We start from the raw sequence: 17601 nt of genomic DNA, 5'->3' as shown, positions 1-17601 counted from the left end.
CAAATTGGTTTGAACTTCAACAAATTCAATCATTCCATATACAAATTCAGAAAACAGAATTTAAATTAAATCGTCTGCTGGGACAAATCAAATCACTTTGAATCAAAGTCATTTACACAACCAAGATATTTTCTCAAGACTAGAATCATCACAGTCGAGTCCCGAGTCACCAGAAACCTAGCCCCAGAAGTGACCCTACTACTGTACTCTGTATATTATATTTAATATACTCGTGCACATAGCGTTCCAATAGGCAATAAAGGGGAAAGGCTGTTCAAAACGCTCTCCTACCGGTCTCAGACGTCCGATTGCAGACCGAAGATATGATAGTCCTCCTACGGAAGCCAGTAATTTAGCCCACCTCGGCAGAATTTTCCAGCCCATAATTGTTAATACTTGGCCAATAAGTATGTAACATACAAAATAAAATTAACAGTAATATCTTCATTTAATGTAGAATGCAAAGGACATGTAGCTGGCTTGTTACACTCGCATTCCAGGAATATTGTTATTTACCGCGGCTCTTACTGTGGCTGGTTGGATGCTCCAAGCCAGCAAGCAGCACTCTGCTTTGGCTTGGAAACGGCTACCCGCCCGGAGGCACCCTCCCGGTCCTCTGCTCCGAGGCTCGCGCAGTGAGCCAGCCAGCGTCTACGTACTCCACAGCGCTGTATTTACATGATATTGTGTTTGTACACAGACTTATTGAAACGTGACCGGTAGCTTTCAGATTTGTCCGGTAAAATACATAATTATGCGGTGCGGAGCGGTGCCGGCTTGTTCTGCCCCAAATCGAGTGGGATCCATAATGTGGATCACAGGCTATGTCCTGCCTCTCTAGCCTGTTTCAGTGGGAATACGTCACAAAGACCCATTTCAGCTTGTCTTTAAACTGTGTGTACTAGTCATTTGACTCGAATGGCCACCTCTGCTCTGGGCTGTTTCTCTAACCCAGGTTGACAGTCTGCTGCAGGATGTGCAGAAGAGTCGGTGTGGAGCCACTGAAGAGGCGTTTCACAGGTAAACAGACAGACCGACAGACAGACAGACAGACAGACAGACAGGCAGACAGGCAGACAGACAGACAGACAGACAGACAGACAATGTGTCCAGTTAACAAACAGAACATGTGATGTCCATGACAATGTGTCCACTTAACAAACAGGTGTCGAGAATTGCAGACCTCGGCTCAGAAGATGATGGGAACACTGAAGAAGCTGACCAAGGTTAGTGCCATACTGTCATACTTTTAGATTACACTTAAAAGACGTCACCGGAGAAAAAAACGCTGATTTATTTGCACATGATCTCAAACATATTTGAAAACTGAATTAAAATCAACTCTCAATAACTGTCAAACTAAATGAATTCAAATCAACTCTCAATAACTGTCAAACTAAATGAATTCAAATCAACTCTCAATAACTGTCAAACTAAATGAACGCCTGCAAATTGTTTACAGTTTTGGGATATGTGTGAGATCATGTGCAAAACAAATCAGTGTTGTTCTCCTTTTTTCTAAGATTATTTTTGGGGGTATTTTGTCTTGATCAGATAGGACAGTAGGCAGACAGGAAAGGTGGGGAGAGAGAGAGGATGACATGTGGCAAACGACCACGGGTTGGATTTGAACCCGGGTCGGACACGTGAAGAACAGCCTTTGTGGTGCGCGTTCTACCAGGTGAGCCACCAGGACGCCCAGAAGTTCTCCTTGAAGCCTAAATAAGCTGTAAAGAGTTCAGCAGTAGAATGAGCCTCAAGTTCTGCATCACAAAAATGACAAACAACTAATATGACCTGTTTTCTTTGGTCTTTTCCAGACAGTTTGATGTAACCCTACTATATTGTGTTGTGTCTGATCAAAGCTGACTCTTAACCTAAACTGAAACAATAACCTGCTGTCTGTGTTGTCGTCAGGCCGATGAGCCGGCTCCGGTGGGGAACTACGAGCAGAGGAAGCAGGAGGAGGAGAGACGACTGCAGGGCCTCATGGAGCATCTCCACAGCCTCTCTCTGGAGCTTTCACCTCCAGGACCCAGCGCTGCTGCACGGTAGGGGTGGGCCATATGGCCCTGAAATAATATCACCATATTTCAGGCTATTTCTGCCATAACCATATTCTTGACAAAATATGTTATTATTAGTTTGCAAAACATGCAACAAAAAAAGTGTGTTGTATTCACCTTATGTTCAGACGCGGGGGTGGGCCAAATTCTTCCGGGTCGTGTTAACACTTCGGTGGTCACGGCGCAAAATATAAAAGAACGTCAAATAAGAGAGTTGTTCTTGTAGCGGACAGTGCAGGGGGTAAAACAAAGAACGTAGCCTACTACTTTGAGCTCGGTACACAGCAAGCAAGCGAGTATCCACTCTTAGCCAGGTCAGATAACGTTATCATCGACAATGACGAGCACTTTCTTGTAAAACATACCTGGACTCCAACAAAGAAAGCTTCAGATGGTTTTCTCTCATCCGAGCGCAGCTCGAGCCACTTACGTCTATAAGACCTGCAGACGTTAACGTAATTCCCTGGAATGCGAGAATTCACGAGCCAGTTACATGGCATTGCATTCTTAGACATTGCCGTTTGCTTTTATTTGGTATGTTACATACAATTGGCTAAATTATTAGTTAATTCAGAGTTAGATGATATTGGAGCAGTCCGCCTTTTTCTTTTTTCTTTTTGCCGGAAGTCGTCACACGACCACACAACCGGGTTAAATGGGCGTGGCTACATAAGGTGAATATGTTAGCAGAAACGTAACGTAACAGTTTGCCTTCAAATGTTCAAATATGCTTTAAGTATTACCGTGGTTTTTTGATTGATTGATTGAGTTCTTTATTGATAATGAACAAACAGTATATACATATATACATACACAGGCCCACCATTATCAAAAGGATAAAAAACGCAATAAAGCTAACAGCTTATTTCCATTGCGGTCCTTAAGATGACTGTGATAAAATGTGCACTGTTGTGTGTATGCCTGGATGTGTGTAAGTGTATAACAGTATGAGTGCATCAAGCACTTGTCAGAGTCTGCGGGTAACGCGTGGGTGTGCCTGCCACGCAGGGGGGAGGATAATATGGGGAAGTAGGGCACAGTGAATAATCAATAAAAATAAGCATAAAATAAAATAAAAGACAATTAGTACAATTAAAAATATACCCAACAAATCCTAATAAAATACGTACAATAAAATATAATCAAGTAAAATAAATAAAATAAAATCTAATAAAATACAGGATCGATTGAGACACCGGCTCAGTTACTGGCTGGCCGACAAGAGGTCGCCCCCACCTCAAACACTCTGGCTACCATTAAATCCAGGTTCTGCTTCTCCTGATCCAATTCTTGACTTTTACTTTGAAAGAAGGATAGGGGCTGATTGTCTTAATCTCAGCTGGGAGACTGTTCCAGGCTACTGCCGCTGAGTATAGAAATGAATTCTGGCCAATGCATCTTTTGCATTTTACTGGGACCAAATCTGTAGGGCTCCCTCTAGTGCCGTGACCATGTACATCACTGACCTTGGTGAAGTAATTTCTGAGGTATTTTGGGACAACATTGTTGACTATCCTGCAGTGGACCATGCCGAGTTTGATTTGTGTTACTCTCTCATCTACTCTGAGCCACTTGAGGCTGTCGAAATGAGACTGTAGTAGGTGAGTCCTGGGATTCAATTGTAAAATGAGTCTGACTAATCTATTTTGCGCTGTCTGGAGCCTGTTTTTCAGTGACAATGTGATGCTGGTGTACCAGGAGGAACATGCGTAATCGTATTGACATTGAACCAGGGCTCCCGCTAGAATCTCCAAAGCATACCTGTTAACAGAGGTTGAAATCCTAGTGAGGAATTTCACTCTCTGGTTAACCTTTTTGGCTACCCTCTGCGCCATGCTCTCTCCTGATAAGGTGTTGTCCAACACACAGCCCAAGTATGTAACCTCCTCTCTGGCTGAGACCTCTACGTCTCCCACCACTACCCTAAACCCCGGAGACCTCCTCAATTTAATGGTCGAACCAAAGAGGATGGCTTCTGTCGTACCTAAGTGGAGGGACAACCTGTTATCAACCAGCCAGCAACTGATCCTGAGTAGTTCTCGGCTGAGGATCCTTTCTACCTCCCCTTTATCTTGGTGTGAGACCAGTAGAGCAGCATCGTCCGCAAAAAGAAGCAAATCACAATCACAGACAGATTTCATGTCATTGACATATAAAAGCAAGCAGTGGAGGACTCGCACACAGAACTATAGACAAGACAAAGTCTTAAAAGATCAGATCCATTTTATTGTAGGATCGGCACAAATTGGCAGCAAACGTTTCAGTCCTAGTTGGACTATCGTCAGTGCAGCACTGACAATAAAATGGATCTGATCTTTCAAGACTTTGTCTTGTCTATAGTTCTGTGTGCGAGTCCTCCACTGCTTGCTACTGTATCTTATTTGACTGCCGCACCAGAAGCAAGAATCACTAGGACCGATGTCAAGCGCGCAGCTCTCTTCATGCTCAGTAATTGACATATAAAAGAAATAAAACTGGACCTAAAATGCTCCCTTAAGGCACCCCACAAGTTGGCTCTAGTGAAGATGACATGGTGCCATTCACTTCCACCACTTGCTTCCTACCCCTTAGGTATGACTCTACCCACCTTAGCGAAGCACTGTTAAACCCATAGCCTTCATTTTAAATAACAGTATATTGTGGTTCACGGTGTCAAAAGCTTTTTGTAAATCTAATAAAACCATTCCACAATATTTACCTTTGTCTACTTCTGTTCTAATTTGGTCTGTCAGGTACAGCAAACATGTGTCTGTGGAGTGAGATATTCTAAACCCCGACTGAAACTCATACAGGATGTTGTTTGTTGACAGGTATTCATTTATTTGCTCAAAGATGATTATTTCCATAACCTTTGACACCGTGCTGAGGATCGAGACAGGACGGTAATTCCCCGGGTCTAGTTTATTTCCTTTTTTATAGATAGGAATAACTCTGGCTGATTTAAGATCAGTGGGAAAATGCCCCTTGTTTGTTGAAGGAGGAGTTTCACCGGCAGGACGTAGTGCGTGGGAGGATTACGTTATTCTCCTCCTGGAATAGGCTCCCCGAACCGACCAGAGGAGGCACTAGTGCAGCGACCAGGACTCATAACCTGAATCCGGCTTCCCACCCGCAGACACGGCCAATTGTGCCTGTATGTACGCCCGACAACCTGGAGGTAACACAGGGGCTCGAACCTGCGACCCTTGTGTTGCTATACGAGGAATCTACCGGTGTACTAGCCGGACGCCCGTCTGGTCAATTAACATTGCAAAGTCATGTTAGACGGTGTGGCTCTTTTTCCACATGCTTTGTTTTGATCCACAGTCACACCTCCAAGGAAGACAGCGAGGAAGCTGACGACGATGACAGTGACGATGACGACGGTGACGTCAATGATGAAGATGAGAAGAGAGCAGTGAAGCCGCCTTCTCAGTCTGACCCTCGTATCTACACAGCACTCAGCGACTTCAGAGGAGAACAGGAAGGAGATCTTTCTGTTCAGGTGAGTTACTTCCTGTTTCCCGAGATCTCCCCTGCGAGGGCAGCATTCGGCCCACAAGGCATTGTGATGGTTCATCATTTCCTGCACATGGAGCAACATGGCAGAAGAAGTGATAAATAAATGATCACATTCATACAAACAATATTAGGATTTAGTCTTCAATGACATGAACTCATCGGTAACATCTAATAATAATCTACAGAGTATTTGTCACATTTCAAACGCTTATTAGTTGTAGTTGACATTCAACAATTCAACTGTTCAACAGATTTAGAGTTCTCACCGGGCCTGAAAATTCAAACCCCACCCGACCCGACCCGAGTAAGTTGAAGCCCGAGCCCGTCGTGCTGAGTCGGGTCCCGTCGGGCTGAAACTCTAAGCAGATTATCTATAGAGTCTATTAGGGGTGCTCCAAAAAATCGATTCTGAAAGGATCGCGATTCTTAATGCCACGATTCCTGGATCGATTCCAAACTCCCAAGAATCGATTCTTAAAATCGTTAAAAAAAAAAAAAAAAAAAAAAAAAAAATTTTTTTTACAGTGCACCTGAACGCAACATGCAAGATACCGGCTGAATAAGTGTCCAAATGTTCATGTCATTTGTGTACTGTACTGCCACGGTGCCACCACCTCTTGCACTTAAGAACTCTGGTTAATGTATTCCCCCCAAAATCTATAAATCCTTCTCAAAGTCTACAGATCCCCCCCAGCCTATAAATCCATCTTATCTGAAGAACATAAGGGGGGAATTCCCCCCTAGTTTGCAAAATGAATTTAGGCCCTGACTCTAATACAGAAGTTGAATTTGAAGTCCAGCATTAATACATTTGTAATTTTTTGTCTTATATTTACCTTTGTGTTATTGCAATATAAAACTACCGTACATAATTGAGAATCGATTCTAGATTCTGGAATCGAGAATCGATTCTGGAATCGGATCGTGACCCCAGGAATCGGAATCGAATCGGATCGTGGCTTAGCCGGATCGGAGCACCCCTAGAGTCTATGTGACAATTGATGAACATACATGTTACACTAGGTGCAGGTGTGTGGAACAGGTTATGAACATACATGTTACACTAGGTTCAGGTGTGTGGAACAGGTTATGAACATACCTGTTACACTAGGTTCAGGTGTGTGGAACAGGAAGCAACAGAATCTGTTTGTTAAATGTAAACTAATAAGCTATTCATACAACATCTACAGACAAAGACAAACGGCTGAATTGTTGAATCTCAACTAGGGCTGCACAATTAATCGTATTTTCATCGTCATCGCAATATGAACATGCGCAATAAACACATCGCAAAGACTGCCTGAAACGCAATGAATAACAAAAGTGGTTTTATTTACACGCGTCATGCATTCACACTCAGCATCGGATCATTTTGTCTTGTGTTGTAAATCCAGCATACACCTTTCCCTTGCAACAGTGCACCTCTGCCAAAGCCCAAACACGCTGTGTGTAGTTTCAGCTAGAGTCAGTGTGTATTTTATTTCTTTATTCAGTGGGGCATAGGCTATGTTTGGGGTCTATATTAACATTATTAAAGCAGAAAGACATAGGAACTGTATAGCTAATATGCATGCTTTAATATCTGTTTATTTATCGCAAGTTGTATCGTCATCGCTATATTGAACAATGTTATCGCACATCGCAGATTTTCCTCATATCGTGCAGGCTCAATCTCAACTAATAAACTGTTACTATACTCTGTAGACTCTGTGTAGGTGGACTATCCAAATAAAGTGTTACCATCTCGCTAATCTTTTACTACTAAGGCCCCTTTCACTATTTCTATAAAATGGCTTCTTATAACCAGGTCTAACAATTGTTTTTCCATCTTCTCGAATAATCATGAAAAAGAGGTTTTCTGTAAAAAATAAATAAAAGAGACAAAAAGGCACTCTTCAATGTGTTTGCATGACTGCAAAATAAATTGCTTATTTGTTAAGCGGAACTCATGGTCGGGTGTCAAGCTGTCACGCTGCAGCTGGCGAACCTGCCGGCGTGCAGCTCCCCGAAAATGTAATGTAATGTAATGTAATGTGATGTAATACAATGTAATATAATGTGATATAATTAAGCAATATAGCATGAGAGCCAGTGTGTTGTGGCAAATATATCCCGCTGATCAGCTGTTATCTAACTGCTGAGCAGCGGGATATATGCCACAACACACGCAGCTCGAGTGCTATATTGCTTTTATAAAACGGTTTCCAAGTATGATAATATAATAATAATAATAATACTATAAGTCCGACTGGCATGGCATTCTGATAGAGTCAGTTGAAACACTACTGTAAGGCGGGACCTCTAGCAAGAAGATAGACGTGCGGGTGATTTGATTCGATCGTTCTGGAGACTGAAGTTGACATTGGCCAATCCTGGCGCTTGCTGAGAAGCTGAGAGCTTTCTGCAAAGCCCGACACGCAGCTCGAGCGCAGCGCTGCATTCTCAGCGCTTGCTGAGAAGCTGAGAGCTTTCTGCAAAGCCTGACACCAACTAACGTTACGGGGTTAAATGTGGGGTTAAATGCGGGGTTAACAGCCTTTTTTTTTGCAAAGAAGACATTAGCCCGCGTCTATTCTTGTACAAAACATAATTTTCTGCGAAGTATTAGTAAAGTTATAAGCGAAGATCGATTCACAAGGATCTGACAGCTGTCTCCGCCATTTGTTTTTTCTACATTGTCATTTGAGGTAACCAAAGCCTTTTAGTAAGAGAGTTGCCATGGCAACTCATAACCCATGGCCATGGGTTATTGGAGTGGGTTACGGGATTTATACAATGGCTGTGAGCCAATCAGATTGCTTGATTTGAGAGAGCCGTTTTATAATGTGATATAATTAAGCAATATAGCACGAGAGCAAGTGTGTTGTGGTGAATATATCCCGCTGATAAGCTGTTATCCCACGAGGCCGCAGGCCGAGTGGGATAACAGCTTATCAGCGGGATATATTCCACAACACACGCTGCTCGAGTGCTATATTGCTTTTATAAAACGGTTTCCAAGTATAATAATATTATAATAATAATACTATAAGTCCGACTGGCATTTTATTCTGATAGAGTCAGTTGAAACACTACTGTAAGGCGGGACCTCTAGCAAGAAGATAGACGTGCGGGTGATTTGATTGGATCGTTCTGGAGACTGAAGTCGACATTGGCCAATCCTGGCGCTTGCTGAGAGCTTTTTGCAAAGGCCGACAACAGAGCCGTATGCCGACACCAAGTAACGTTACGTCTTATTTAGAAATGCGGGGTTAAGAGTGAGGGCGCGCGAGAGAGGGGTTAAGACATTAGCCCGCGTCTATTCTTGTACAAAACATTATTTTCTGCGAAGTATTAGTAAAGTTATAAGCGAAGATCGATTCACAAGGATCTGAAAACTGTCTCTGCCATTTTGTTTTTGAGGTAACCAAAGCCTAAGAGAGTTGCGCCATCATGCGTCTGGCTGCAAGCGAGTAGCTTTTTGTTTTGACACTACTGTAAGGCGGGACCTCTAGCAAGAAGATAGACGTGCGGGTGATTTGATTGGATCGTTCTGGAGACTGAAGTTGACATTGGCCAATCCTGGCGCTTGCTGAGAAGCTGAGAGTTTTCTGGAAAGCCCAACACGGAGCTCGAGCGCAGGGCTGCCTTTTAGTAAGAGAGTTGCCATGGCAACCAATAACCCATGGCCATGGGTTATTGAACTCGGTTACTGGAATTATACAATGGCTGTGAACCAATCAGATTGCTTGATTTGAGAGAGCCGTTTTATAATGTGATATAATATGATTATAATATAATATAATATAATATAATATAAAATAATATAAAATAATATAATATAATATAATATAATATAATGTAATGTAATGTCGATGGGGAGATAACAGGAGCGAGTGAAAGCTATGACCAAGTATATGCACTACATTCTCTCCTTGGGCTAACTTCTACTCATTGAAATCCTAGTGAATTCACACCATTGACTAATTTTGCTGGGGACTCCCCTGGACCCCCTCATCAAGCTGACATTGGAGCATGTATGTCTAGCTGCCGCCGTGCTGTCCTAAAGTTTCTCACTTGATCAATTGAACAGAGGACATTTTCTTTCATCTTGGCCTTTTTATTTGGTCTTAAAAATGTTGTCCATCATCTTGACTTCAAACAGAAGAGGGCGCTCACATCCTTCAAACAGTGTTTCCACAGTTCTAGTCCTAGTAGAATCATTCTGAAATCTAGGCTGATACAGAGTGAGTGAGCTAAAGAGAGAGTGGTGCCAACTGATGTCCAAAATGATAGACACGTGACTCACATAGCTATTAGTGTGTGTGGGGGAACAGTTCCAGGAAGTACGCTTGAATGCATCAAATAAAGCTGATAATATACAATTTGATTCTTTAAACGTCTTTAAACCCTTTCAAAGTACCTCACAAACGGCCCATTCTGCTGCAACTCTACACTGCTGCTTAACACGTTCACTGCCAATGACGTGTTTTTACGTCAAACTAAATCCAACGGTTGACTGCCAATGACGTGTTTGACGGTGGGACGTTGATCTAACCCTTTTACGTCTCCTATTAGTCCGGGAGCCAAAGGCTGTTTTTTTGATGAACCTTGTTTCGTCTGATAAAGTTTTTTTCTCTGCTGATTCTTGTAGTTTGGGGGTACCTATTCAAAATACAGGAGGGTGCCCGGTGAGCACCCTTGAGCATTTTTAGATATTAACCCCTTAAGTGCCAAAATCCCATAAAAATCGGGATTTATGAGATTTCATGCAAAATCAAATGCATCAAATTTGCTTTCTACAATGTTTATTCATAAAGGAGCAAGGTTGTCATGTATAATGTAGTCTATTTGATTCCCGCGCCATGCCCCCCCACCCCCAATAAAAACATGAAATAAGCAGAGGACTTTTAGTCTGATAAATCACTTTCAGGTGTTGAAGAGGTGCATGTTTGCTCAAGTCAGACCCTTCTCCCCCACTCCCCTCTCTCTGGCACTGTGTGTGTGTGTGTGTGTGTGTGTGTGTGTGTGTGTGTGTGTGTGTGTGTGTGTGTGTGTGTGTGTGTGTGTGTGTGTGTGTGTGTGTGTGCATGTTTCACTGGCTTTGAGGTGCGACACTTTCTGTCTCCACTCTCAATTCCTTGTACAGCCGGGGGGAGGGGTCTAGGTGCACTGCTCAAATCCTGTGTGCACATCTCGGCAGGGAAGTTTCTAGGGTGTGGCCAGGGGTGGCCAGTGCCAATCTAATTGGCCACCCCAAAATCCTGAGGATGCTGGCATCTGTGGCCAACAATACTGTCTTTCAGAGGCTGTAGCGGGCTTATTTTTAAGCTAGAGTGAAGTTAGGCTAAATTTTGGTGAGGGAAAACTTTCTACATCCTTCCTAAATGCCACAATCAGTGCTACCCTTGCTTGAGGCTGTGCCCCACTTGGGCCACCCCAGTCAAGATGGCTGGGACACTGCATCTCGCCTCACACACATCTCGCCTCAAACAGACACACGTCACTTATAGATGTGGCTGTGCTGCTTAAACGTCTTGGGGGTAGAGATATAACGGTGTGAAAATTTCACATCATGATTATCGTGACTAAAATTATCACGATTATTGTATTATCACTGTATTCATAAAGAAAATGCTGAAAATGTTCAAAAAGTACTGAGAGACTCACTGAAATCATTTTACAACATTTTACATTGAAAACTAAGATCCAAAAAGGATTGATACACTCACTGAAATCATTTCTCAAAGGCTGCACGTTTGCATCTGGGAGACTGTTGCCAACTTTGGTTGATGATGGACAGTAGCCTATTTATCATGTTTTTCAAAGCACTGTAATCACGGTACCACGGTAATCACGGTACCACAGTCTTAATGATAATGAAAATTTTAAACGGTACGGTTATTGTAAGGAATTTTATCATGGTTATCATTAAACCAGTTATCGTTACATCCCTACTTGGGCGTATGCACACATTGATGAGTTTTGTTGGGGCTATATGTTCACTGATGGCTGATAGTGGGCTCTCTGGAGTTCCGGTAAGAAATTTCCAGAAAGCAGATGACCTGATGAGAGCCTTCGATCAGATTACGAGTCAGACCAGAACAGCCAGACTTTGGGTTTAGGTCTTGGTGAAACCAATGATGCTGATGATGTCATACATCTGGGCTGAACGTGAGGGTGACTGGCTTCTCCATCTGACCACATTCCAGAAGATGCTTACCTACTACTTTGCAGCTGGCCATGTCAACCATGTCAGGTATGGCCTCTACTATCTTCATTCCATGGAGAAGCTTCCTCCACAAAGCAATTTTCTCCAGGAGCAGCATGTGATGCGACACATTAGTGGAATATGGAATGGCCTGTGGAGCAACCAGTTCATAGAGTCCACTTTCATGAGGTACAGCCACAGTGATGGAGGGATCATTGGATTACCGTGAAGCCATAGGCCGTGAAGATCTGGGCCCTGAGCCACCACATATGCTGCAAGATTGTGTCAGACATGAGGGAGATAGAAGAGGAGAAGACAGATAGGTTCATCTCTATCACAAGGTGGAGGCTAAAGCCATGGGTTAAGCACATGCCAAAGTCAAGGACTTTGTCTGGAAACCTGCCTCCATCCATTGGATCCCAATAAACATCCACGGGAAAGCATCATGAACATCAAGATCACCCTACTAACTGTCTATTGTAGACAGTGCCATAAAGATTGAGGAGGCAATGTTAGAAGATGTTGAGAAGACCTGGCCAGAGGGATCTTACAACACCATCTCAAACAAAGTCTCACCATCTCAAACAAAGTGAAGACAATGACAACAACCAAATCAATCCAAGTTGGCATCTCCACAATTTATGACCTAAATGCCATCGATTCAAGGGTAATCACACTGTTGTCTAGTGACCATGAAGTTGACATAAAGGATGTCCTCGCCTATGAGCTGGTACGAGTCCCAACTGCCATGTTTACCGAGGACGGAATGTGAATTTGTAAATCCAAGTCTACACTGAAGAAGTCACTCCAAGTCAAAATCTCCAGGAGGAATGCCAGTGTTGCAGATGTCACTGTCATTGATGGATCAGCCCTTCTTTGGACCATCCACTGGCCAGCTGATGGCACCATAGCTGGTTTAATCAAAAATGTTATGACACGGCTGACTTTATATCTATCAGACAGTGACGTCTACCTCATCTTAGACAGATGCTATGATTACAGTATCAAGTCCATCACCTGAGATGTCACAGAGACAGGGCTCAGCTAGAAACACCATCTCTTAGCTCTTATGTGAGGAACTGACCCAAGATCGGCTTTTCCATCTACAAGTTGGTGGTGACAGGGGAGATGCCATGTGACAGGGGAGGAGCCATGCCCCATTGAGATCAGGTTGGAAGAAAGAAAGAGCCGATATGATCTACAAAATCATCAGGAAGAAGCTGACACCATCATTGTCCAAAAGGTCCTGAGGTGTGCTGGAGAAGCACATCAAATCTCAGTGGTTTCTGATGACACAGATGTGTTCATCCTACTCCTTCACCATTACCATCAGGAAGGACTGGATGTCCCACACATCATGGAATCGCCCCACAAGGAAAGGGCAATAGTGGACATCAAGTCAACACTGGCCAAGCATTCACAAGTTGTGAAGAACCTTTTACCAACCCATGCCATATTGGGATGCGACACTGTAGCGTCTTACTATGGAAAAGGCTCTGTCATCAAAGTCCTCAAAACTGTACAAACTATCGGATGACAATGTGGTTGCACTGTTCCAGTAGGTCCTCGACCAAGTCACTGCCTTCATCTCAGCCTGTTCCAAACTTAGCTACCGCCATTGAATGAAGCATTCATTGAGAATGTTAGAAGGGCCCACTTTCATGCAATCTTGTGGTGAAATCTCAATGTAAATCTGACACTAGCATTGAATACTGAGGAATTTGGATGCAAAAAAAGACATGCAACAGGTCACTGAGCCCAACCACTCTACCGGAAGATTGCAAACTTGTCCCAGACACATTTTGGAGATGAAAACCCTTCTAACTCCAATAAGTGCAACTGTGTGAAGTGCATGGTTTGCCATGCACAATGTTCTGTGCATGTTTCAGAATAGGATGCTCAAGATCCAAATAGGCTTAACTACCGTGAAGACCATCAGCAAAATGTGCCCTTCACTTCACACCTCTTAATGTGTATCATCTACTCTGAATCTCTACTTGAGATGAGGAAAGGCTCAATGGATGTTCTCATCCAGCACGACCCATATTGTCATAAAAAGTTTGTTTTGCTGGCACGACCTAAAAGGGTTAATATTATGTAATTTGGAATGAAATACATTGTACATGACCTCCTTTATGAATAGACATTGGAGAAAACAAATGTGATGCATTTGATTTGAGTATTTTGCGTGAAATCTCATAAATCCTTATTTTTCTGCGATTTTGGCACTTAACTCATTGAGTGCCATGGACGTCTTTCGACGTCCAATTAAATAGTGACGTAGAGTGCCACGGACGTCTTTCGACGTCCAATGCGTTTTTTGACGGTGGGACGTCGATCAAAGCCTTCCGCATCTCCTGTACAACTATTATAGCTATTGGAGGTCTATAACCTATTTTACAGAACCCTTAGGTGGCGACAGTGCTCTCCAGGTTAACAGAAAGGCAGAGAAAAACAGAGAATAAGTTGTTGGGGAAACGGAAATCGCATCGCATCCGTATGCATCGATATGCATGAAGCGTTTTAACGTTAGATGTGCCTGCAGCAGCAGCAGCCAATCTGCTCCCACAATTGAGCTCCTCCATGTCCGCTGCGACAGTCCATTCGCATGATCAGCCGTGGAGTAGTTATTATTCTCAACTGGAAGCATAGGAGCCGGTGACAAACACACGCGGAAGCTGTAAAAAAGCTGGATGTCGCGCACCCTTCACAGTGCACAGCAAACTCAGCAGAGAGCCACCTCCCATAAGGAGGAGTGTGCAGTTGAGGGGGGGGGGGCACGCAGAGCAGCACACAACACTGACCCAGACAGACCCAGGCAGCAGGGCAGGGTTGGCAAACGCAAGCCAGAATATCCGATGCCCACCAGCAGCAAATCAAGACCAGCAAGAAGCTGCAACCAGCAGCGCACGCAGGGGCCAGCGCTGCTGGTTGCAGCTAAAAATATTATTCTGCCAAACAAAATTCCCTGGCCTTCACTGTTTTATTGAAGGAAATTATTTTTGAGGTGTGACTACATCAGAAAATTAGCTTCAGAGTCAGTGATGTGTTTGAAATGTTTAATTTCACAAAAGGGCCATTATCTCAGCTCCTAGAAAAAAAAGGCTCTTTTTTGTTAAATCAAGCTATCTTCTCCGGCTGATAACTAAAGAACGGAAAATGATATCAATAAACCTGTTTTTGCTGATGATAGAAAAGAGTCTCATCGTTCTTTTTGCGTGTTCATTGTTTACATAGTAATATCACACAATATTCTGTGGGCCTCGAGAAATCACTGAAAAAAGCTCTGAAACTCTGGCACTGGGAGCGTCCGTTCTCCAAAAGTGGCTGGCACTCAATGAGTTAAGGGGTTAATATCTGAAAATGCTCAAGGGTACTCACCAGGCACCCTCCTGTATTTTGAATAGGTACCCCCAAACTACAAGAATCAGCAGAGAAAAAAACTTTATCCGACGAAGCGAGGTTCAACCCCATGGCTCCCGGACTATATACCACTATTGGAGGTATTGAATGTGTATAATCTATTTTACCGACCCACTGAGTGGCGACATGTCTCTCCACAGTAGAAAGAGGCGAGCCAAAACTGGAGGGAAAAGCGCGAGGAAGCCGTTCTCATACAGTAAAATGGATGGCGAAAACGCTTTCACTTTCGCGCTGATGCACAGCGGTGGCAACGGTGGGGGGTTCCAAGAATAGACTGGATGCACACTTTGAAACACGCACCATAAATAAGCCCAGAATCGCAAGAGCTTCATCAGAGCTCTCAACCGGACCGCCAAGAAACGAGCGAAACCCATCCAGCGAGCCCCATCCAGACTGCCAGGCAGCGGGTCTGTGACAAACAAGTTGCTGCTGCCTGGCTCCTCCGCCAAGGAGGGCGGAGGAGAACGCCCACGGAGGGAGGAGTTGGAAGCAGAGGGGGGTTTCCTGCTGTTATGGAGGAAATTACTGTTCAAAACTATTGTTTAGATGTCTGACGTCTTACTGATGCCAAAAATGAATGGTTAAAGTGACTGTTCTATCGAATTTCACAAAAAGCCGTTTATCTCAGAATAAATTTCCAGCCGCTGAAACCATGCTGTATTCAACTGCTAATGCTTACATAACTACTAACTCTACAAACTAACTCTTTTAGACAGAGAAAGCACACATTCTATTAGTTCTTTTGAGATATTGTGTGTTCACAAAATCTTAGCAGAAAAGAATCCTCGGGTCTTGAAAGATGAGCCAGAATCCTCAAAAAAACCCTCTGGCAGAACCTACCTACAGTAAAAAAAAAACGGCTGGCAGTGAATGTGTTAATCCAGAAACTTACTTCCAGGAACTATGGCGAGGTCAAACAAATACAAAAAATTAGAGATGCTGCGATCGAGATTTTTCAATTCCGATCCGATTCCGATATTTTAGCCTCAAAACCGATCCGATTCCGATCAAATTTCGATACCCGATTCGATACCGATTTCGATCCGATACCGATACAGCACATATTTAAGCCTCTCTATGCTGTCTGATAGCTAGCAGGCAACAAACATTTTTAGGGTTAGGTATGTATGTGTGTGCTTTGGTAATATAGTATGTAAACGATTTAGTTCATCTAATTAATTTGATGTAAAACTAAAACATAACAATCAAATACACACTTCTTTTGTAATGGGTGAACACTGGACACAAATAATTATTGTTTCCTCACACATACACCCCCACTCTGTCTCACACAGGACACATACACACACAGCCCTGTCCCTGTCTCTCTCTCTCACACACACACACACACACACACACACACAGCCCTGTCCCTGTTTCTGTCTCTCACACACACACACAAAGTTTGTGCATACATTTCCACTGCCAGATTGGAGGAGTCTTTTGTCATTTTATAATGTTACTTCTCTTCAGTGCAATACGTTTTGATAACGACCTGCTGTACAGCGCCGTTCGCTCAGTCAACTAACGTGTCGTTAACGTGAGTTAGAGGAGAAAGATACCTGGTGTTAGCTAGCTAATTAGCCATGTTAGCTGCCTCAGTGGGTAACGTTAGCCTATAGAGAGTATTTATCTGACATTTATGTTAGCTACTCCTCAAACCTGCGGGTGGAAATGGTTTATGCGATGCGATGTATGTTGAAGCAAGACAACGTTTTGGCCCTGGCCATCCTAGGCTCAACGCGGCCTCTGTGTGCTACTGCTGCTGCTGCATGCTGGATAGAAATCCTGGAGCGGCTTCATGAAATGGAGTGCTTATATCGGAGCCTTGGATCGGTCATTTTCGCTGGAATCCGATCCGATCCGATCCATGTTTTTTGGCTGATATCGCGCCGATATCCGATCACATGATCGGATCGCAGCATCTCTACAAAAAATCAACTGGTCCATTGGAGTGAATGGAGATGACACAACTCTTATATCTCTATGGCTCTGGGCTGATATGACTCACGCAAGGCAACTACACACCTTTATTTTCAGCCACTGTTTGGTGTGTGGTGAAGATCGACCCCTAGACCAGTGGTTCCCAACCTGATGTCACTGATGATGATACTTATGATATTACCAATGTACTGAAATTCTGGGGTCCCTAGATTTTTGTGACGTCAATGTGGCATCACAAATCCAAAAAGGTTGGTAATCCATTTATACAAGTCAGATATTCATTCTGAAAGCTTTCCTGTCCATCAAACAGGCTGATGGAATTTTTCAATGTAACAAGGTTCATAAATAAGCAGGAGAAATGCAGAAAGTTAAGTGATTGGAATAGAACAGTTGTGCATTCTGCAAGTCAAAGGATCAACTTTGTGTAAATGATGAAACGCTAAATATTTCACATCTAATCCTTAGGGCCCGGACACA

General features: G+C 43.3%; 1 protein-coding gene across 1 annotated transcript in view; it reads left to right on the top strand.

The window, feature by feature from the left end:
• Window positions 1–946: 946 nt before the first annotated feature.
• LOC310789173 (nephrocystin-1-like) overlaps window positions 947–17601 on the top strand; it is a gene marked incomplete at both ends in the record, with an annotated part of 35187 nt that continues 18532 nt past the window's right edge. The window contains 4 exons of the mRNA XM_083650762.1: window positions 947–1020; window positions 1166–1226; window positions 1918–2051; window positions 5373–5550. Of these exons, the coding sequence (XP_083506888.1) occupies window positions 947–1020; window positions 1166–1226; window positions 1918–2051; window positions 5373–5550 (447 nt within the window). The remainder of the gene's footprint in view (window positions 1021–1165; window positions 1227–1917; window positions 2052–5372; window positions 5551–17601) is intronic.

The sequence above is a fragment of the Poromitra crassiceps genome, assembly GCF_964638095.1.
Source record: "Poromitra crassiceps genome assembly, chromosome: 14".
Taxonomy (NCBI): domain Eukaryota; kingdom Metazoa; phylum Chordata; class Actinopteri; order Beryciformes; family Melamphaidae; genus Poromitra; species Poromitra crassiceps.
The sequence above is the reverse complement of the archived record's forward strand: the minus strand, read 5'-3'. Positions and strand labels throughout refer to the sequence as shown.